Source organism: Apostichopus japonicus, chromosome 3 (genome assembly GCF_037975245.1).
Source record: "Apostichopus japonicus isolate 1M-3 chromosome 3, ASM3797524v1, whole genome shotgun sequence".
NCBI lineage: Eukaryota > Metazoa > Echinodermata > Holothuroidea > Aspidochirotida > Stichopodidae > Apostichopus > Apostichopus japonicus.
This window is the reverse complement of record NC_092563.1, coordinates 11609133-11633368: the sequence shown is the minus strand read 5'-3', so window position 1 is coordinate 11633368 and position 24236 is coordinate 11609133. Positions and strand designations below refer to the sequence as shown.

The following is a 24236-nucleotide window of genomic DNA, read 5'->3' as shown; positions in this document are numbered from 1 at the left end:
TACCCCTTTTAGTCAACGACCTGCTTCTCAATCCAATGTTAGGCTGTAAAGTAAGCCAATATGCAGATGATATTTTCATATTGAAAACCAACAATATACTCCATACCACTGCCAATACTATCCGAAGAAAAGTAGTTTTCCATTTGAAAATTGACGTTACAGATGGCATATCAACAGTAACTATCTTAGTACACACTTGTCAACGCACCTCTACTTCTACAGTCTCCCTCTACCATTCTCTCATTCACTCATACAGCGATAAAGCAGACTTCCTTAGGGTAACTTTTGCCAAGAAACTCTCCTTGAATGCCCATTGAGATAATACAAGACCCTAAATACCTCAACCTCTTCTCTCTAGTAATAATTTTTCTTTCACTCTTTCATGTGACCAAGTCCAATAAATCCGTCATAATTAAACTGTCGTAGGATAACGACAAAACACAGACACCCCCCCCCCAACATCCCCCCCCCCCATGAGAAACCCGGTGCCCATCCTACAAAACAAAAGCCGTTGCTCGGTTGCGCTCCCCGCTGGTTTTAATACCATTCTATGGGTCGAACAAGGTACTCCTGTTCGTATTCATGGGTTTGTGTGTGGTGGGGGGGGGGGGGTTCCATGATCGTCTATATTATTGTGGAATATTCTTTCTTGCATCCGTTTTTATCCGCTTGCTGAACAAATACATTGTTTTATTAACGGTATAAACTGAATAATTTGTATTATTGTAATCGTATGACAAATAAACTCTGTCCAGTAAAGAAGGTTTGATGTTTATTATCTAGCTAAAGAACGTTAATTTAATAAATCGCAGTTCCATCGAAATTTAGGACTTATTATTGCGCTGTAAGGAATTTTTAAAGATTTCGTAATTACTTGATGAGTTTAGTCACTTGTCAATTAGTTTTGATGATAAGCTGGGAATACTAACGAACAAAGTAATATTTTAACCAACATGGGCATAGCGAACTCAAAAACTTTACAGACTGTTGAAAGGCGCAAGACCACTCCTCTCACTGTGTCCAGGCTCTCAATCGCCAAGCCGACTCACTGCAAGCATCCTGGTGTACATATAGCCTACATAACATTAAGAAAGATTTGGAACACTAAATGATAACAGTACTATCATTATCAGTAAACCCTGGTGATGATGAACCACTTCATCTCACAATGCATGCATGTTGGCTTCCAGTCGTTTAGCACTGCGTACGCTCGGTTCGAGATCCTTCTCTGCCGCATCGTTAGGTCAGTCCTACTCTTCTAAGAAGGAAGCTAGCACCACTGCTGCAATTTCGTTACGTATATGCTCCGAAGTAATATATGAAGTCACACATTAAAGTAGAAAGCATACACAATATTCTACACAAATTCCTCCATCTTTAGGTCACATCGTATGTGCAAACAATATCAGTTCTATAAGTTTGCACAACGCTTTCTTATTCTGGAGTTTGCTCATGATTATAGGACTATTTAGAGACTTAAGACTAGTGCCACCAGAAAGAACATTTGGTTAATCAAGTGGGGGCATCTAATGTATGAAATTTAATCCACTTCTTCTCCACCTCCCTTGAGAGAAATCAATTTTCTCTATCAAAATACATATGTAGTATCACTCCCAACATTTCTTAAGGATTTACAGTTTTGAACTTATAGCAATAGGTTTCAAAACAAATCTTAATAAAATAGGTTGTTGTAAAACATGCCCGTGTTTTATCATATATGATATCCATAAACCATCTACAGAAAAACAAATATTCTATAGATGACATATAAAAAATCTCCGTGTTTTGAATTTTTCTCATAGCCATCAAGCACCTTTATTATGAAAGGCGCAATTAGGGGAATTGCTTCCCCGTACATATCCGATGACAAGCTCTTGTATCGCTCAGCGTGAACGTCTCACATTGCCTTATTGGGAATGGTATGCTACTTACCAGTAATTCACTTGCAAGACCAGTTGCACGAAATAGGGTAAAGCTACAAACGTTTATATATACACGTTTGATCCACCACTGGGCTTATGATTTACTTCAAGGTTTAGCCGATGGTTTCTTGTTACATGAACGGCGCGATAAGGGTGAGGGGTTGTAAGTATATTCGAAGTCAAAATATATTTGACAAATATGGTAACGTCCATTACGAGATTTGTATGTCATTTGATACAGTCCATTCGAACGGAAGATTTGTTTTACTTTGTATCTTTTCAGAACGTTTGTATATACAAACAACAAAGAGAAATTCACCTATTTTCATCTTTAGTGTGTCAGGTGAATTATCATCAATAATGTCAAGATGATACAATAACACCACCACCCCCCCCCCTCCCTTCGGTCCCCTTCCAAAAGAAAAAATAGAGAACAAGTGTAAACCTTTAGATTTCCAAAGAGAACCATATATAGTTGGTGCCCGAAATCTGGAGATGTTACAAAACGTTCTAAAGTCAAGTAAACCCCTATCGGTTATATAAGTCATTTTGTTCAAGTCTTTGACGTATGTTAAGAAAACATATCCGCAACTCCATGTGAATCTACTTTGTTACGTTCTGTGTCGTCTGATATTTGGAGGTTACAGGGTGAGGCGATGTACAAAGCCGCAAGTATCGCTTAACAACCAGGTTAACAGGTATGTACTTATAGAAAGTAATACAATATTTATCATCCTTAGTGAGGGAAGTTACTTAAAACTATACTTAAAGAAATAGGCTGTCTTCCTTTGCTGAATTGTACTTGAAATTCCTGCAGATGGAAACAAATTTCTAAAGTGTCCCATCTTTCCCTTCGCAATCAACGATTAATACTTTAGGATACATTGTGACTTGTCTAAAACCTTACAACAATTGATTGGTTTTCCCCCTCCACCCTCCCCCCTTCCACTTATGTACACCGTCTGAGTAAACCCCTGCAACTGACGTCATATAATAGTAGCGCATGTGCAAGTAACATAAATAAATCACCCCTGCAACTGACGTCATATTATATATGTGTATATGCAGGTATTACATAAATAAATCACCCCTGCAACTGACGTCATATAATAGTAGCGCATGTGCAAGTAACATAAATAAATAATCCCTGTAACTGACGTCATATTATAGAAGTGTATATGTGCAGGTATTACATAAATAAATAATCCCTGCAACTGGCGTCATATTATATAAGTGTATGTGCAGGTATTACATAAATAAATAATCCCTGCAACTGGCGTCATATTATATATGTGTATGTGCAAGTAACATAAATAAATCACCCCTGCAACTGACGTCATATTATATATGTGTATATGCAGGTATTACATAAATAAATCACCCCTGCAACTGACGTCATATTATATAAGTGTATGTGCGGGTATTACATAAATAAATCACCGTCTGCAACTGACGCCATGTAATAGTAGTTTATGTGCAAGTAACATAAATAAATAATCCCTGTAAATGACGTTATAGTATAGAAGTGTATGTGCAGGTATTACATAAATAAATCACCCCTGCAACTGACGTCATATTATAGAAGTGTATATGTGCAGGTATTACATAAATAAATAATCCCTGCAACTGGCGTCATATTATATATGTGTATGTGCAAGTAACATAAATAAATCACCCCTGCAACTGACGTCATATTATATAAGTGTATGTGCAGGTATTACATAAATAAATCACCCCTGCAACTGACGTCATGTAATAGTAGTTTATGTGCAAGTAACATAAATAAATCACCCCTGCAACTGGCGTCATATTATATAAGTGTATGTGCGGGTATTACATAAATAAATCACCGTCTGCAACTGACGTCATGTAATAGTAGTTTATGTGCAAGTAACATAAATAAATAATCCCTGTAAATGACGTTATAGTATAGAAGTGTATGTGCAGGTATTACATAAATAAATCACCCCTGCAACTGACGTCATATTATAGAAGTGTATATGTGCAGGTATTACATAAATAAATAATCCCTGCAACTGGCGTCATATTATATATGTGTATGTGCAAGTAACATAAATAAATCACCCCTGCAACTGACGTCATATTATATAAGTGTATGTGCAGGTATTACATAAATAAATCACCCCTGCAACTGACGTCATGTAATAGTAGTTTATGTGCAAGTAACATAAATAAATCACCCCTGCAACTGACGTCATATTATATAAGTGTATGTGCGGGTATTACATAAATAAATCACCGTCTGCAACTGACGTCATGTAATAGTAGTTTATGTGCAAGTAACATAAATAAATCACCCCTGCAACTGACGTCATATTATATAAGTGTATGTGCAGGTATTACATAAATAAATCACCGTCTGCAACTGACGTCATATTATAGCAGTGTATGTGCAGGTATTACATAAATAAATCACCCCTGTAAATGACGTCATGTAATAGTAGTGCATGTGCAAGTAACATAAATAAATAATCCCTGCAACTGACGTCATATTATAGAAGTGTATGTGCAAGTGACATAAATAAATCACATCTGTCTGAAAAATTTCCTCTCCTGAACTTATTAAAAACATATTTGTTGCTATTCAGTACATTTGAAAGCTCTTCGTAGATAAAGGTCTTGGCACGTAAGGGGCCAAATTCTTTCTGAAATTCCAGTTTAGCTGTTTGGGGCACTCCTGGCTTTTGTTTCTTCTTCTTAATATCAACAAAGAAGTAGAGATGGAAACTGATGCAATGTCTTAATATTATCGTCATTATTGAGGTGACACGTTGAAGGGACAGTTTAACCAGATAAAGGAGATTATTCACGCTAAGCTTGTATTATAGTTGGTTATGCAGTAACCCCACCCCTCCCCGTTACGAAACGGTCAACAGGGTTTATGTTATTTGTAGTCTTACATGTCACGAAGACTAACACCTCGATAAGCGACTTACAACTGTTAGCTTGTATTGATTGTATAGTACAGGTACAACAGATGTATACTTGGGCCTACTAATTTGCATATGCCCTCTGGCCGAAGTTTTTATTGTATGGATTAATTAGGTTTATTGCCAGAGATTCGCAGTGGACGACAGTAAACGTAACACTCTTCAAAAATGCACTATAGTTGTGTTACCATACCATACCAGACCAGTTTGATTATATCTAGTTTTCATCTTGTTAATGGATCCCAGTGATATGTCCAGAAGTGCCGAATGTTTAAGGGGAACATCACTCCCGTCTCCCATCTCATCTCCTCATAGCCTTATAGCATTTACATTCCATAGCATATTCACAATTTATTGACACTGTTCATTAATATAGAAGGGGTATTCACTATTAACTAAATATTTATAACATTTTATCTTCAAATAATACACACATTGTTTTCAGAGCTAACACTCCATACTTTCACTATGAAAACTCGAACCACAAACTTAAGACCATGCATGAGGGATTTCGTCTGCTTGTGTTACTATATATGGCATACCATAAGGAGATCATCACTCCTGCCTGATCAGACCTTTATGACATATCACAAATGAAGCAAGGGTTTCGTTAGCTTTCGGTCATGATTAGGGTCTCTATCATCAAAATTAAAAATTAAAAAGTTTAATTTGCTTCTTAAAACAACTCTGGTACCATGGAACCCGAAAACCTGTGAAGAGTCTACCCTCCCCTCCCCCTCCCCGCCCAGGTCACTGACAGCACATAAACAAGCCAGTTGGTAACACATTGTTTGTGATGAAACGGAAAGTGTAACATGTGTTACCAACAAATATTTGGTGATTAAGCGTCCATTCACCCGAAAATGAATTAACCCGAGGTTTTGCCGACGAAGACCGTTATCTAAGTGAAGCTTAGACAGATACAGTGTATAATTAGTAACACCTTGTCAGTGTGAGTCAGTTTGATTACATCTGTCTGTCAAAATCAAGACCACTTCCTTTGCAACGGAAAAAGAGAAATCCTTATCTTCTTGTGAAAAGTAAAAATTATGTAAGAAGTTGTACTAAATAAAGATTATAAAACCACATCGTTACGTAATTTGACAGAGAAGCTAGAATGGTGGATAGTTATTTCCATCACACGCTTTACACACACACACACACATATATATATATATATATATATATATATATATATATATATATCGTTTACCTCCTTTTTATTAACATAAAGCCTGTTCAAAGTATCTCTTTCGAGATCCGGCTTTAGGAATCACAAATGATTTACGAGTTGGTTAGCATCATGGTTGATCTCTAGAGTAAGGGAAAATATGTCACCAAAACAGAACTAGTATTGTTCGATACAGGTGTCAAACGCCTATAGTGAAATTACGACCTTTCTTACCGGTTTCGAACCTCACAATCAGCGTCCATAGCCTAGTTGGTTAGGGTGTCCGCGAACAAAGCGGGAGGCCCGGGTTCGAATCCCGGTTGAGGCTGGACGTTTGTTCACTGTTCTGGATTTTCCTTCTCATTACGTTTTCAATTATACATATATATATATATATATATATATACATATATATAAATATATATATATATATATATATATATACATATATATATATACATATATATATATATATATATATATATATATATATATATATATATATAACTATGGATCCTACCTTAGGTCGACAGTTACATTGACTTACACACTAAATTTAATCTAACCTAAGGTACACTGTTGACCTAAGGTACACTTTTTTACCATAAACTGTCGACCTAAGGTACATATCATGAGTATATATATATATATATATATATATATATATACATGTTTACACAAGTATACATTGAAGTGTAGATTTATGTCTTATGTAATTTTTGTGAGGTTAATGTTTTTTAGGGATTCTCTTTATTTAAGAAACCCTAGAAATACATTTTCAGTATTACAGACATGTGACATTATTGTTATATCTTGACTTGTTTACTATTAACCTTTTATATTGAAGTGTACATGTTTCTTCTTGACATACATAGTACCTTGACTTGGTACATGTTGTTACTCCTATATCCTAACTTATAACGTGTTTTAATCTCCCATTATATTGACTTGATAAATACAATTAAATTCGACTACAGTGGCGTTAAATACATTTTTAAAACACAAAAATACTTGAAATGTTTACCGCAATAGGTACTAGACTCTATTTCAAAGTTTTAGAACTTAAGACAGAAAAGAAAATATCGATAGTGTTGTCATGTGTAAAGGTATAACATAAACTCAAGAACAGCTACAACGTGCAAATATTGCAGCGTATTACAAGCTTCCCTTCAATGAGAAAAGTTTGTCACAAATCATACAATCTGAATACAGTATGGAATAGTTGTTTGATTGGTTCATATCTTTCAAACTATGTACTCTCAAAGAACTTCAACCCCCAAAAATACTAAATAATTAATATGGTATTGTAATTATACCATTTCAATATCCCATTCTAATGCTTAGCCTACTACAAGGTAGCGAACCCCTTTCCGAACAAAGGCATCTACGGGGAACAAAGAGGGTACGGATTTGTTCAGCCCAACGGGACACTCATCGGTAAAATACCTGTGGCCTGCCACCGGGAAACAATCCACTCAGCCTTGAGCGTATATAATATACGAACAGCGGCCTAATCGCTCATTCAGACCTGCGAAACACGCCCCACTCGACTACACCGCACATCGTTCCTGAGACGCGGTAATTGGTCTTGAACTATTCCGTCATCATATACTGAGCGGCGACCTCGGCGCGTGCCACGGCAGACTGCTAGAAGTTACAAACACTTGTTGGCAGCTAGTTATTGTTTCTGCAAGACTCGCGCTAAGTCAGGAAAAGATAATGTCGATAGCAATATAACGTTCATTTTATACAGACAGTGCAATTCTTGCGGCAGGGGCAATTTACCAAAGATATATCTACCAAGTGCAAACTCATTTTGCTTTTACGACGGTTTCAGGGTAAAACGTTTACTATGCCTCGTTCATTCCTTGTAAAAAGACCAATTCACCACATCGAAGCTTTGCCAAAGTCAAAGAAATGGGACTGTTTCGCAGCAGAAGACAAAGGTAAGTTCCTATCCAGAATGAATGACTTTACTGCAGTGTTACATACATACATAAGGGTCATTGTCGGCTAACTCGCTGTCGCATAATTTACGTAATATCTAAGGTTATTCATGTCCCTTTCTTGACCAAGTTTTCCGTACAAAGGCTTATACCCGCCTGTACACGACTCTAGCATATTACTATTAGTGGCAACAATGGTGCTATGGAATACGTGGTAGACTGAAAATAAAGTTATACGTATCTTCATTAAACGCCACACTTGTTTCATATTTATTCTTAATCACATAGAAATATTCGCATTGTTGTTCAAGTTGTTGTTTGTTTTGTTTCTTGTTCAAATTTTCTAGAGCACTTATTCGCTGCGTGGTATCTGTATCAATTAGAAATAGCATGGCAGACTTCAAACATATGTGACCATAAACACCTCGAAGCCCTTTACATTAAGAATGTTTTGATTTTTAATAATATATAGTCAAAGACCTTCAATCTCATAATTTACTACAATATAAAATGTTTTCCTATATGGCAATTGCATGCAGTAAAGTTGAATGAATTAAAATGTAATGGAAAGACTCACACTTTTCAACGGTAAGTTTGGTCAAAATGAATAATTATGTACTGTATTGGCACTATTTAGTACTCTTGACTTTAAATGCTGCTGAAGTTTGTAAGAACAGTTAGTCTTCCTGTACTGTTGCAAGAAAGAGCAGATTTTATATTTTTTAAGACAAATTGCTAACCTAGTGTTATAAGTTTTACTGCTTTATTTATATGAGGTATACTCTTTTATCTTCGCAAAGTAGAGCCCGGAGCCAACATGTGTTTTGCATTGACTGAGCTTAAAGAAATGTTGGTTTATACCTATCGAGAAAGTTACGCCGATTCGAGTGCAACATTTTTCTGCACATTAAAACGGCGTTTAATTGAATGGATTACGTATGTTTTCTTAGTTGAACAATCTCTCAGACAAATTTAAGTGTAGTACAAGGCGATTGAAAACATTTATTACACGTTTCATAGGTCACAGCAATTGCCAATTGTCTTTTGCATTAGAATGGAAACGATTGTTATAAAAATGTAGCTTGAAAAAAAAAGTGTTTTCAACCTGAAAGTTAATTAAACGAAATCACCCGTAGCGCAGAGACTTTCGTTATCATGTTCGGGCGGCTTTCTATTAAAATTTTCATAAATATGGACAAAGATATTCAATGCAGTTCAACTTGTTTACCATGCCGGAAAATAGTCAGTGAACCGCTTTGTCTGTGACAACTTGTTTAAATTTAGTTGCTGTATTTGACATCAACTATCAAAAGCAATTGCTAAGACTATGTAAGTTGTTCAGGGTGTATACAGACTAAGACTCAGATACGAGTCTCAGATACGAGACTCGGATACAAATTCAGATACGTGTGATATAGAGAGAATTCAGAATATTTATCACTTTTTTTTCTTCTTTTTTTTTTCTTGTGTTTTTTCATTTGTACATATGTATATGAAAGTGTGCGTTGTCAGTTCTACGTTAAGTCCAATCAATGTCAAACATTTGATATTTAAGCGGCCCACTACAACTGTACTTGTTTCAAGCTAAATTGTTACCAGAAACGGCGGATCCTGTTTGACATCGCCAGCCATTTCCGCCAGATCTATCCTAACAGTCCATCCAAAGTCTCTACAACCTCACCCTGGCATTAAGCTTGTTTGAACATTTCCGCGCCAGTAAATGGCTCAGTGCGTTATTAGGCTCACAAACCCATTAGAAAAGTTGTCATATAAAGGGTTGACCCTTCTCAATGCTTGTGACATCATAATTTGAACTTAAGTTTCGATGTTCCTTTAAACCATCATTTCGTCTTTCTCTATAAGCTGTCAAAAGACAAGATTGACTCCAATCCATTGATACTGAAGTAGATTATACATCCACTGTTAATGTATTTTTATTACTGCCATCTTATATATATCGTAACGTAGCATACTTGTATTTTAATGCCTCCAAAATGGACTTAAAATGCGCGTTTACATATCTCGAACAGTTTAATTTCGTAATATTAAGTAAAGCTCTGCATTCATCGCCATATGCCCACACCGAAAGCAAAGTAAACTTTACCGACATGTCACAAGAAAAAAGCAAAATAATTTGCTACCGCTTTGCGAAAGAAAAACAACTCAACATGTAGTTTTCTATATTTTTTTCCTTCTTGAAATACACAAATTTCCTTTGTTGGAACGAAACCGCATGATACAAATTAACAAACCCGATGCAAGGGTGTTTCTAATCATTAGCTCATTACTTTTTAATTTAACATTGACGCAATTTGGAACTTTCTTCCTATATCCTACATTTTATCGAATTACGCGAATCTTAACAAACCTTTACCTCAAAGCAATACTTATTCCAAGGCTGAATTTGCTCTATTTTGACTTTTGTTCATGAAAATCTTAAAGCCAGCGTGAGAATGCTGTTATTTGAGTTTTCACTCTGATCAGCATGGGCTTGAGAACTTTGTTCTTTTTATGTCATTTTCTCCCCCACCTTCTTGCCAGCTGATCACTGCAAGCTTAAATGCCACCAAATTGGGTATAATTTTCTCGGGTAAAACTTCCTAACGAGACCAAATTTGGCCTAATGAGACCAATGGGGAAAGGTAGCCTATATCGGTTTGTTATTTGATCGTCTTTATGAAGTGTCAGAAATCATTTTAGAGGTGATGAAAGTGGTGGATATTATTTTCCTTTGCTGCGAAGTAGCCTTATTTGTGTGTATTGTAAAAAGAATGTTCCGAAGTGAGAGAGTCGATGTGCGACTGAGAAATGTAATCTGAGTATGGTCACAAGTGGTTCGTCAGGTTGAGGAATGCTATATACAGGTACAAGCTGCTACACAATTTAGTGCCTATACCCCTTACGCTGCAAAGGCAGGAACTGAAAACATTAAATTATATTGTCTTACTATTCAAATTAAAGCTGTATCGAAGTTACGCTTCCACGTAAACCTATATTATGTAAAAGATGTCCTCCCATTCACATTAATTTTATTTAATATTTGTACAATTGTAAACATAATTCATAAATCGTATTCATGAAGAAAAAAGTCAATTTTATTCAATTTTTGGAACACGAAATTTGCTGAACTGGATTAAACGGTCGACACCTCGAGCTTAAGGAGTGATCGAACCGTTGTTGCTCGCATTGAATTGTTAGTTACTCACAGTCAGGGAAGGTTGTACTCTATAATGTCTAATTGTGGCTTTTAGCAGCCATTGGTTCTGATCGTAATCGGATCATTGATTGGTGAGTCCTGTTGCGTTATGGTTGTTTTGCCTGTTTACTTCAGTTTACCCTGGCAGCTTAACATTTCCACAAATAAACTTATTATACACTTATGCTCATTCGCTATTCTCTTAAGGCCATCAGGATTAGTCCCATGTTTGAGCATGGTAAAATTTGCTCATATATAGTTTTCATAGAGTATACTTTCTTGAATCTTCATATAATGTCATTACAAGTTTGGCACGACACGTGAATGTACTGTTAGAGTGGTACTAACCTGAATACAAAGTGTCCGAACTATCTGGAAAATGCTGTGAGCGTAGCAATAAAATCGCTATTAATCTTGAAACACCACTGACCATTATTTGATTTCCTAGTACAATTAGGTCAGTCTTGTTAAGCGTGTAATATAAACTCTTAGAATGAAAGACGCACCAAACTAACATAATATATGCTACAAAAATCTATAAACATACACTAGGAACTAGTTACGATATAACACAACAAAGACCATTACATGGGTTTTGTGAGGATTGTGACTTTATGAATTGAATGACACTGTATTTCTATTGTTCGAATGACTGTAAAAGCAGAGACCGCTTAATTGAGGGATATCCAAAGATGGTTGAATATTACCTGAAGTTGGTTCGTTGTTTATTGACGTTGCTACGGTTTCCTTACATAGGAACTCTTATAGGTTATCATATCGACTGGGCAACGTGTCTTCCATCATGGTCGCTATAATTGGTATGTCGTGAGTCATGTCGTCGGTTTTTCTCCCAATTGGAGCTCAGATTATATGATCTCAAGATGAAAAAACATAATCTGGTGTGGTATATTGTATCAAGGTCCGGTAATACACGTTTGTTTGGCAGTAACATCAAATGTGAGATATAATTAATTAATTAATTATTAAATCGATCTCTTTGTTCTTATGACTCGGTTTACTTTTTCCATGATGCAATTATGTAATGGCAGCTATGCTGCTGCTAATTTATATCATTTTATATTTTACTGAACATTTATTTCATTACAGAAACCTTACAAAACAACACTGGCGGTTTACCCCCACCTCCCGACCCCACCCCACCCGACCCCAACACACGCCCTTCCACACAAGGGTTTGACACATACTTCAAAGGACAATGGATCTCCTTTGACTTTCACGCTAACCTCTAAATGTAACCCTCCCCCAGATCTTGTCCCAGATCTTAGGCGCGTTAAACGTGCGAATTATGTCCTTATTACTTTAATCAACATACCTATTGAGCCTACTTGCTCTCAAAAAGACATAAAGCCACCAAAAAAAAAACATATTTTTTTCCTGTGTTAACGGTTAATTTGTGACGTAAAATTGCCTGCTTACACAGTAGTATGCATAAGCTCATTAATAACCGTCGCGGTCGATACAGTGGGAGTTAAACACAAGCTAAAACATAATTAAGTGGATTAAATACATATAGGCCTTGATAAAGTAAGCATGCATTATGATTATACCTAATGCGCAAGTTTGTGTGTTTGTATGTATGTATGTATGCGTTGTTATTGTATATGTTTAATTTGTCACTCTATAAAGGTGAAATTAGTGGCTGAATGAGAGAAATAAAGTTTTGCTTTAAAAATCGACAATTTTAAAAACTTGTTGATAGAACTTCAAAACTTGAAAATCATAAAAATAATAGGCTTATTGTACCTTAAACACATGTTAATTTATTTTTTTTTTTTTGGGGGGGGGGGGGTTGAATGTTTAAGGTGAAACAGCTGAAATAAGACGGACTAAATTCTATCGTTAAATCTAATAATGATATTTTATTGCTTGTACGGTATAGGCCTTATGCTCACACTCGACGATATCGTGAAGGTAATTAATATAGAACTTCGGATTCTCCTGACATCAACTTGTAACACTATTGTTGTGATACTTCCATGTTTGGAACCGGTCGATGAAACCGCACCTGAGCCGATTACATTGACATACGACCTTAGTCTAACACCAAACGTCAGTAGGGATTATCGTGTCAGCCAAGCCGTAACCATCTATCAGCCCACTTGAGCGCTGTGACAGCCTGCACGCGCTGTGTGGTGTTGGATTACACGAAGGCACGCGAACCAGATCTGGGTTGCTTTATTAGACCATATTTGGTAAGGGGTTCAGTCGTGTTTGGCTACCTGTCACGCGCCCATAGGCATAAAGCGAGTCCATCGGCGAATTGCTTTCGACCAAGCCTGGCATGAACTACGGAGAGAGAGAAGAGAGCGGTTCGGGTGGCCCCCGTTGATCACTATCAAGTGAGAAATATATGTTGTAGGGTTGTTCCCTCACTCTTCGGTATAAGACAAAGGTGCCTCAACAAGTTAAAGGACTTCGTATGAACAGATTAGAGAAAATACCTCAGGGTGTGAAGCTGTGGTGTGGCGGTTAGCGGGTCCGCCCCGTAACCACTAGGTTTCCTGTTCAAAATCCCGTCAAACTTGCTGCTTTGCAGTGTTATTGGACGGAGTCTTCCGTGGGTTTGGTATTTCTGATCTGTGAAATGGGATTTGGATCTGTTCTGTCAATGGTTTCAAATCAACTTCCGTATCATGTTTGCACTACAGTGACAATGAATCGGGCGCTGTCACCTTCATTATATGAGTAAGTGGTCAGATATCACCCGTCCCATATATAGGGATGTTAAATTGGCGACTCCGAGAACATGAATTGGTGTGTGACTATTACACGCCTACCTCATAGTTCTCAGAACACTCATCGAAAAGGCTCGATACTGCCGGTGTTCACTCAATTATTGTCGAATGGATAATGTTGAATTGAGCTTCCTACATCGACTCTCTAGCCCTTGGGAAATACTAAGCTAAACTAAGTACGTAGAGTTTCTTGCAGTGAAGCTCACCTTAAAGTAGACAACAATCTTCTTAAACGACAGCTGCGTTATGGAATGAGTACAAACCTCCAATTTTTTAATTTTTTTTTACTACAGGATATCTTTGGATAAAACAGTTCTATTGATAAAGAAAACGACAGAACAAGTAGGCTCTATCAAGTGCTTCACTTGTCATAAGAGGCATACATTTTAATGCCTCCACTCACCCATTTTACTATAAGTAATGACTCTACCATCACCGCATTGAAATTCAGATAAGGGAATGTGTGAATAGCCGTCAAAAACGGCCTCTTACAGAATATTATGAGTAGATTTTCATAAACGTTCGATTTTACTCGAGAAATTTAATTCCATACCAATGAAAGTCATTAATTTGACTTTTGAAACAGCTTTTCAGTGCATGAAAATAGCATAAGAACATTGTATTTGCTAGTTATAGATGTATGACGAAGTGCTGAATCTAATTTGACCTCTATTAATTAAGCCTTATTTTGTGGCAGATAATATCTGGATGGTTTTTCAGATTGATCAATTTCAATCAAAAGTTGGTAATTATCTGTTGGTTTGGTAAGACTACCAACTTCCAAACCCTTCAAAAAACTTCAACCTTCAAATAAGCACCATGTTTGTATGAATCACTCTCTCTGGACTTGATAACACGGTTTAAACCAACGAGAGTATAACGGGCTAATGATAGCTATTCGAGCCCTGTAAAAATCATATACATTCACCCTATAGTGACAACAGATTAAGTGAATTACTAGAGTCTGCAATATAAATGACTTCCAAATCTCAGATGAGTTGAAGTCAACCTCACAGTGAATCGGTTTATTGTGAGCATGCGTACTTCAATTTATGACACTAACCATTGTAGAAGCTATGCTACATCAGGAATGCGTAATGTAAACGTTTTCAGATATGTTGGGCGATGAAACCAAACATAGACAGTATCCAAAAAATAATGCCTCGTTTCTCCTTCTCACTAGTTTCAGGGTTCCATGATCGGAACGTTATTTAAGTCAAGTTCTTCCTTTTATGCTCAAGAATTCCGATACTTAAAAACTCACTAATCTCGACAATTAATTTTCTGACCTATTCCCTTTTGTCTGCGCATTAATCTTTATCAAATTTTCACTTTCCTTTGGTATATGAAAAGAACCCTTTCGAATCAGTTAAACCAGAATGCAAAGAATTTGATCAGATTCACAAGTCTGCATTCCTATCTGTCCTATTAAACCATAACATCTCAAATTTATAGACATCGATAAAGCAACGAACGACCCCAACCTAAGGCTCTGGGAGACAACAAGAGGTGAGTGCCTTATATGGGCATCAGTCGCGTGTGCCTCACGAGCCTATACCTTTACTATATAACGAGGATTTTTTTAACTGACATGGCACGTGGCGTTGATAATAAACACTGCAGGAGGGAGCACAGTTGTTGTATTATCACTGATTTGACCCCAAACATATAAACACGTGCAATAGTACCGAGGGCAAAGACGTTTTATATCGATGTTTACCAGAATGGTGAATACTGACATACGACTGGCGTTATAGCCAGGACCTGTTGAGCTAGCCTGTACTTCTTACTCTGGTTACATGATGCTGCGTGGTGGAGTTCAAAGGTGATGCTTAACCAGTTGCATTATATCGCATCATTGAGGTTGACAGGCATACACGAACATTGAACGTAGTTACCTTCGACACCGTGTATAGCTGTAGCCAATGAAGCATTTGAATGTTTTTAGTATTAAATTAAGCCACGAGACTACACAGCCTAGTCTACAACTTACTTGGCTTTCAGACAACAACACCCAGGCGTAGCATTGTCCTTATCCTGATGCATGATATTTAAATCACAAAGCTCACAAGGCGTTTTTCGGACGGTGGTATGATATGTATAGGACAATATTAAAGATCTTTACGCTAAAAAATTTCACTTCACGACTGGTTTCGTCCTTGTTTATTTCTTGTTTAAAATAACAATGCTAAATATATAGTTAAATTAGCAAACCGAATCTGTTTGAAACGTCCAGTTGCTAAACGAAGCAAAGTAAGCATTAATTTGTTTGGTATGTCACCTATACCAACTTTTTGAACATCCGCGAAGATCCGCGATATACCCTCTTGCTGTGCAGCAACAAAGAGAGTGCAAACACAAATTTGTACATCTCATTGAGCTAAAATATTCCCATTGCGTATTTTTGAATGTATTTCATTGCCTCAAATTAATGGCTATAGCCTAAGCTTAGGGGCTTCAACTGCTATTTGTTCGTATAGCGGCCAACGCTGAAGCAACCAGCGGTCTCCTAACAAAGGCTCGGTACAACAACGAGGATGCTTGGGCAGCAGGTGGCATTGAGCTGGGAGGAACATTAAAGGCGTGTGATCTCTTTGAAAATTTAAAAACTCTGTTGTGTGCTGGTTTTCAGTTATATTGTTTTTGTTGGCGCAGCTGTATAAAAAGGTCAAACATGCTTCATCGCTACCAATGCCCGATAGTGTATCAATTGCAGCAACAGCTCGCATTATAATGCAACGTACAGTGTAAATTGTCTTCTAAAAATACATTAAAACAAACGGCTGCAAATTTTAAATCCCGAATAAATCCAGATTGATTGAGATAACTTCGCCACACAAGGATAGGGGCATCTAAATGAAGTTGTGTTCTGCTGCATGAGCTGCCTTTGTAGTATCTTTAAACCAGAATGCAGCACTGTATTTGATGGATGACTTCATCGTTAACAGGGTATGAGCCAATGTTATCATTGTACGATATCATGACATCGCTTTATATGAGTTCTGCAGATACTGTTCACCCTTGATGAATAAAACATTATTTTATACCCAAAATGACACCTTCTCATGGAAGTAGGAGACTTGTCAATATTACACTTTCTTAGCTATATGGTGGTCACAACATTTTCACATTTGAGCCAGTTGACGTCAAATGACTTCGGCCTTAACTAATATCAAGGGGTTTGTAAAACTCAGAATGGTTGACCTATCTGTTTCTGTTCTTGGGATAAGGTAGATATAAGGTTTTCTCTGTTTTATCCTGTTGACGTCAGATGACTCTTGACCTCCAATAAAATCAATAAGGTCCCTACCTAATATGGACAACCTACATGCAAAGTATATGGGTTTCCATTGATACACTTTTAGAGATATGGGTGGTACCAGTGGCGGAGAAACAGGGGGGGTTGGGGGGGTTTTAACCCCCCCACTTTTTGAAGAGGGGGGGTTGGCCCACACAATCAACCCCCCCTAGTTTTTGCCAGTAATGTTCTGTTATAGCCTATGTTATGTGCTCCAAATGGCATAATAAATCAAATTATTAAATTTGAAAATGTTAAAGTAATTTCAACCTTTTACCTGGTAGGCTACATCAACAATTAACGACCGAAAACCGAGTTGGAATTGACCCACACATTATTTCTAGCCCCTTTCCCCCACATTGCGCATTGGAACTTGTAGCTCATAGCGCTAACTTCACCCCACAACAGACATACACAAAATAACGTTTTGTTGCTGTTGAATAGCTTTGGAACTGTATACACTTGCCAACTTCAACGAGGTGAAGGAAGGAAAAGAAAAAGAAGAAAGAGAGAAAAGGAGAAAAGGATGGAGTAGAAAATACGGCAAGAAAACGGGAAGAGAAAGAGGAACAGTGACAAAATTATTCGAATTTGTAAAGCAAACAGCAGATATCACATCATATCAGTGAGCATGAAAATGGCGTTCCACGATAAACAGCCTCCAAACCATGGGCGCAGATCCTGGTGAGGACAGCGGGACGCGTCCCCACCAACTTTTTCAGTAGTGGGGACATGATATACCGTGTCCCCACCAATTTGTCTTGACCAATAGCTGCATTTCAAGTTCCCCTGTATTGAACTTTGGCGCAGTTTGATCCAGCATTGTGCAAATGACATGCAGCAGTTCTCATTTTATTGTATTTTATCCAGTTGTTAAATATAGGACGGAAATCGCATTTGCGGCAGTCTATATTTGTTTTCTGGGAGAGGAACCCAGACCCATCGTATATACAAAAGTCTACTTGGATTATTTGTCCCCTGATTTTCTTTCTGCGGACGCCCATGTATTTCTCCAAACTAAATTTCTAAGCCATGAGATCTAAAACTTAGGGAGGTTTAGGAGCATAATTAGGTCTGGGAAGTGTTATTTCCGGCGATCTGGGAGGTATATTTGCCCAAAAAAATCGTACGCTACGCGCGAACCCATGGTCGCGCTCCGCTTAGATAGTGTCATAGAACAGACACGCGTCCCCACCATTATCCAAGACTGATCTGCGCCCATGCTCAAAACTGTCGATGTGTGTAGTGTTCGGTTTTGGAAATATCTGGTATATTTTTATTTCCTTCAACGAAATTTTTTAGTAACCGTCTGAATTTTCGAAAATTCCCTAACCAACATTCTTCATCATACTTCATCATACTCGTGCAATTTTGACCCGTCTGTTAGGGTTTGAAGGAGGTTTTTCTATATCGGTTGTCCATAGATGATATTTTGTGTAACATTATGGGTATGTTTTGAAGTGAATTTATTCACGAGAATTGTGAATTTTGAAATTCTGAACAGTGGGGCTGACGGATATTGTGGGCCGCGATGAAGAATCACCTACAAAAGCAATGATCCACAGGATATGTGATGAAGTCGAACATGATGTGTGACTGGTGACAATCTTCAAAAAGGTTATAGATGAGAAAAAAAGTATTTGGAAAAAACTTGGTTCTCAGGCAAAAGTGTACATATGGTTGGTCAGTTTCAAGCCCGAGAGGTGCCATTTCCGGTGATCTGGGGCTACCAAAACCAGAAATTTGCTTGTACGCTGCGCGCCAACCAATGGTGGCGCTCCGCTTAAATATTAATACGCCCCCCCCCTCCCCGGGTTAGGAAATCCTGCATACGCCCCTGGTTAAATGCAGCTTTTCAAGGCCTGGGCAGTGCCATTTACTGCAATCTGGGAGGCAATATTTGCCAAAAAATTCTTGTGCACTTCGCGCCAACTTATGGTGGCGCTCAACTTAGATAGTGAGCCAGCAGTTATGACTTTTTATTTCATCAATGGCCTGCAACCCCCCCACTTCTGACAAGAAATCTCCGCCACTGGGTGGTACAAGAATGCAACGCACACATACACACCAAACCATATACATACTAATATCAGGTATTTGCTATAGCAAATTTGAAACCTTAACTCACACAACCACTGACAACATTTCAGCCAAATCGAATGGAAAATGACAACATGGCAGTCATTCAAACACAGTGGCAAAAAATGACAGAATCTCGGCAGAATCGCTATAGCTCAGCTGAACGCTTTCACCTGAGCTAGAAATGTCTACATATAACTAACGAAAACTTCGTAAGTCAGTCACTGTAGAATTGACGAGTGTCACCTGCTAAATTCACAAAACTTAGCCTACCTGGGCCCCGTTCCACAAAGACTAACTTACGCTTGATCTTAAGATCAAACTTAAGTTCGATTCTCATGCGATTGATCGTAGCGTAAGTTCGATCGTTAAGTAGCGTTCCACAAAATCAAACTTACGCTCGATCAGCTGACTTACGCACGATCGATCAAACTTAAGATCAAGCGTAAGTCTTTGTGGAACGGGGCCCTGGTTTGGGAATTTATGAGCAACGCGGTACTTTCCTTCTGACTAACAGACGGTCGGACATTATCTAAACAGTGGTAATGGACTCGGACTCGACTGTGTAGAACCATGGAGGTAAAAATCTGGATTTTTTTACCTCCATGGTAGAACCAGCCCGACTTGGAGTCGCAAAGTAAGGACTCTCGGACTCATATCGGATTAAATTTAATACGTCTAATAGTCACACTGTTCATTTTCGTTCTCACCTGGAACGTTGCGGGTAAAATAGTTGATCGTAAATACCATTTCTTTTTTTAAATTTTGCACAAGAAGTTACCCAGATTGCATACTTGGGTGTAGACGATCAGTGGTATCTGGCAACATTGCCACGAAAAGTAACGAGGATCGATCGGCTGTATAATTTAGATCTTAATTCATAATCTGAGTGTTCATTTCAATGGTTTTTCTTTTATAGCAATAACAAAGTAATCTATCAGCAGTTTGTCCAATCACATAACCAGTTTTTCCATGATTTACTTGGAAGTATATACATATATATGAGTATATACCATATACTACGGTACGGATCAAATATTGTAAACTAAATATGATAATAAGTCTTTCGAAGATGTTAACTAAACGATTTCGACGAAAATGCAATTGATAGTTGTGTCACTGAAATATTGGGGAATGAAACCTTACAAGGCATGATTTAAAGCAGTCTTATGAACGAAGAAGCTCAAAAATGACATTTATGCATACGCTATAATGAAAGAAATGAAAGAAATATTTTTTTGTTCTTTCAGATGACGTTTGTCGATGGGGAGTTCCAGACGATGTTCATGCAAATGTCATCGTTGTACCTTTGGCCCACAGCCATCACGCCAAACACGTAGGACAACACGCTAAATATCCTTTCACTACGTGGATTCAGCGTATGCAAGATCCCAGGTACTTAAAGGTCGATAAGCACATCCAAACCGGTTACGGATTAGGTTTCTATCACTTTCCAATAATTGATCCTGAATCAGAACCTGGAATTCCATTGGTGACCCTTCATAGACCCTCTTATAGACCCGCTACCAGCGTACCAGCCGAACATGGGCTTCATTTGCTGTCAGATCTAGCTAGCAACGTAGAAACAGGGAACCCCATAAATATCGAGGAAAGGCACAACAGAGAATATTCTTCAGGGTTGCAGTTAAAAGAAGAACCTGCTGAAGAAGCTCTTAATCTTAGTAAAGACGCTTTCATTAATAGTAGCAGGGCTTCTAGTCCTAAGGAAGGGACTGTACCGACTGCTGATGATTCGTCCCACACGCCATCAACTCCGACCAAAGCATCTTTCCCAGAGGTTCTACCGCGACAGTACTATGCCGAACGGTCACCCATAGACCACACACTTGAAGAATCAATGTACCACGCTACAAGTCCTCTAAAGACAGCAGAATTCGAAGATGAATTTTTAGTCACAGAGGGGACGAGGATTACGAAGCAGAAGGGCCATGTTTGTCCAGAGTGCGGTAAGAGGTACAGCACATCTAGCAACCTAGCCCGGCACAGACAGACCCATCGGAGTGTCACCGACCAAAAAGCCAAGAAGTGTCCTCATTGTGACAAAGTCTATGTTTCGATGCCAGCCCTCAGCATGCATATAAGGTAATTTTCCTGACTGAGTCAAAATGATGTTAAGACATACTTTTATGTTGTTAAACAAGTTTCCACGTCCCTGTGCATCGTCAATTGAAAGGCTGGATAACGGAGTGGCATGACGGATTTGACACACGTTATACGGAACAAAAGTGTGAAACAATTATAAAACAATCAAGAAATAACCATACTAAGATTCATATGAAATGACAAAGTCTCTCTTCCCACCCTTCCCATGTACACAACCCCTCCCCGCTCAGTTATGTAAGTATAGCCAGGTTCTCTGGATATCGTGTTGTAATACTTACACGTTACGTCATAACACAGTTTGACAAATAAGAAACGCTAGTTCTGTTATTTCCATTGAAACTGTCCTACAACAGTAGAATAGTGCTAAACAAGTCCATCCTCATTCACGTTTCATAGGAATGCAGTATTTTTCATGCGACTTAGTGGAAACAGGAAATATGAGAACTTGTATGTGGAAATTGATTTGGTGTATAAGAAGTTAGGGTACACATGTTAATTTTATTCGGTATGATACCTCCCTTCACTGGCCCCTTTTCGTTGCATCAGAACGTGTAAACTAAGACAGGAATAAGTTGTGATGCTACATTGTGGATCCTCACTACATGCAACATTTCTCGCCAGCTGTATGCACACATACCCTATCATAATCTGGTCAAATTCGTTGATTAAAGAGGGCATTTCTGAAGAAGAAGGAATTGCTTTCGTATTCACGCAAGCATAATATTTTCATAATTTTCACCTTCCAATAATTTCCATTTTCTTTTATATCAGAACGCACAAGCAAAGTTGCAAATGCAACATTTGTGGAAAATGTTTCAGCCGGCCATGGTTACTGCAGGGCCACATCCGTACACATACAGGGGAGAAACCGTTCGGATGCCCTCAATGCGGAAAGGCTTTTGCTGATAAATCTAATCTGAGGGCTCATGTTCAGACTCATTCCACAGTTAAACCATACGTGTGCACGAAATGCAATAAAGCGTTTGCTTTGAAGAGTTATCTTTACAAACATACTGAATCTTCGTGCAACCGTATCAGGTAAATGATTGTGTAAGGTGTTAAAACAAAATGTCTTTTTAGTGTAGGCCTTCTATAATTCTTTAACTTCATAACTTCACAAACACTACCAAATTTCTTTGTATTATGAAAGATACAAAACGGAATTCAAACCGCTCTCCATACAGCTGTATGAACTGTTTAACGAGCGACTGTTAATAGTATGACGTTTCGCAACATGTCAATACCATCGGCGTATATATATATATATATATATATATATATACACAATATATGAATGGTGCTATTAGTGCAGTCCTTAATGCACTTCTCAAAACAACAATAACGCCAAGACAGCAAGTATTTCACGGCAGACCTAACTCATTATGCATTGACTAATACTGCCCTCAAATTGTTCAGAAGTCACTAACACGACTGGCAGCTGATTCCACCAGGTTTTTATAATAGTCGTAACCAACTGCTTTAAGTTTGCTATGTTCGAGAAACCCATTTAGTGCCTATATCACAAAATACCTAACATATAGCGTAATGTGGAGCTAAAACATTCGAAAACCTCCATGCAAAGTGGTGTTCAAATATCTCCAACCATAGGATGTAAAGTTTTCTACCTTTTTTTTCTTTCTTTCTTCTATCTTGTAAATATGCACAAAAAAATGATTTTTATTTTGACTAATTAATTTATACCTTTTTATACTTAGAACTTTCCACAAGTGCACTTGGTGATGTCTTCCACTTCACTCTATTGTAGAATATGAACAACCCACATGGAAACAAAAAGCCAGGGTTGACCAGAATGAATGATTTAGGAATAGCAGTGTAAAATAAGTAACTAACATTTAAGCTGTGATCTCGTTCAACATATCAAGCCATCTTTTATTGTGTGTTAACCCTCGACAGTTGATTCCTGTTGTAGGTATAGGTTACACGTGCGAGGCTCGATAGTACTGCAGCAATTTAATGTTAGATTAGTTTATTCATGATAAAACGAACTTTAAAGTAGGCTGTTCTTTTTTACCTGTCTTGCAATTGGGGATGCCCAGATGGACAAACCAATTTCAAGCTCCAAAAATAATGTTGTTGTAATTGTTAAGAACATTCCATGAATTGACGGTCATAGTATGTGTTAATAATAAATATTCTCTGCCAGAAGGTAACAGTTAAAGTTAAACAAGACTAAAGATTGAAGGCCTTCGTGGTATGGTTGATAGGGTATTGTAATCTTGTCAATGGTTGTCCATATCACATAATGATATCTACTTCCATTCGTTTTGGCAAAGTCTGTAAATATTCTCACCTAACTGATAACTGACTAATAACTACCGATATTTTCTGTTTTATGATATTGCTCCCTTAATTGTTTTAAATATTGTAATATTGTGATATACCAGTGAGTGAGTATCGATCATTTATACGAATTCGTTTCTCTCTCTCTCTTAGATGTACTTAACGAAATATACCTCGTAGACCGGTTTTCTTGTTTTAGTACAAGGTATTAGTAGCTAGAAAAAAAATAATAGACAAAAATAAATAAAAACCACCTCGGGGCTTGTGCAAGCATAAGATCAGTATGATCCTATTTAAGTACAGGGACATAGTGTCGTATAGCCGGGAATGTAATGCAATTCACTCAGACAATTTGTAGCTAGAAATTTTACTTCAATTCGAAAATTCTTTCTTTGGTTTTAATTCATTCTTGTTTTTACGTTACTTTCCTTCCCTTTGCATGACATATGAAATTGCTGTGACTGTAGGCCTACAATAAAAAAGAACAACAAA

The 24236-nt window shown here is 37.7% G+C and overlaps 1 protein-coding gene across 1 annotated transcript; it reads left to right on the top strand.

The window, feature by feature from the left end:
• Nucleotides 1–7578: 7578 nt before the first annotated feature.
• LOC139963442 (uncharacterized) lies at nt 7579–24236 on the top strand. Its single transcript, XM_071964214.1, has 4 exons — nt 7579–7990; nt 20570–21422; nt 22215–22481; nt 23159–24236. The coding sequence occupies exons 1-4, from the start codon at nt 7897–7899 to the stop codon at nt 23181–23183; spliced, it is 1239 nt and encodes a 412-aa protein (XP_071820315.1). The 5' UTR covers nt 7579–7896; the 3' UTR covers nt 23184–24236.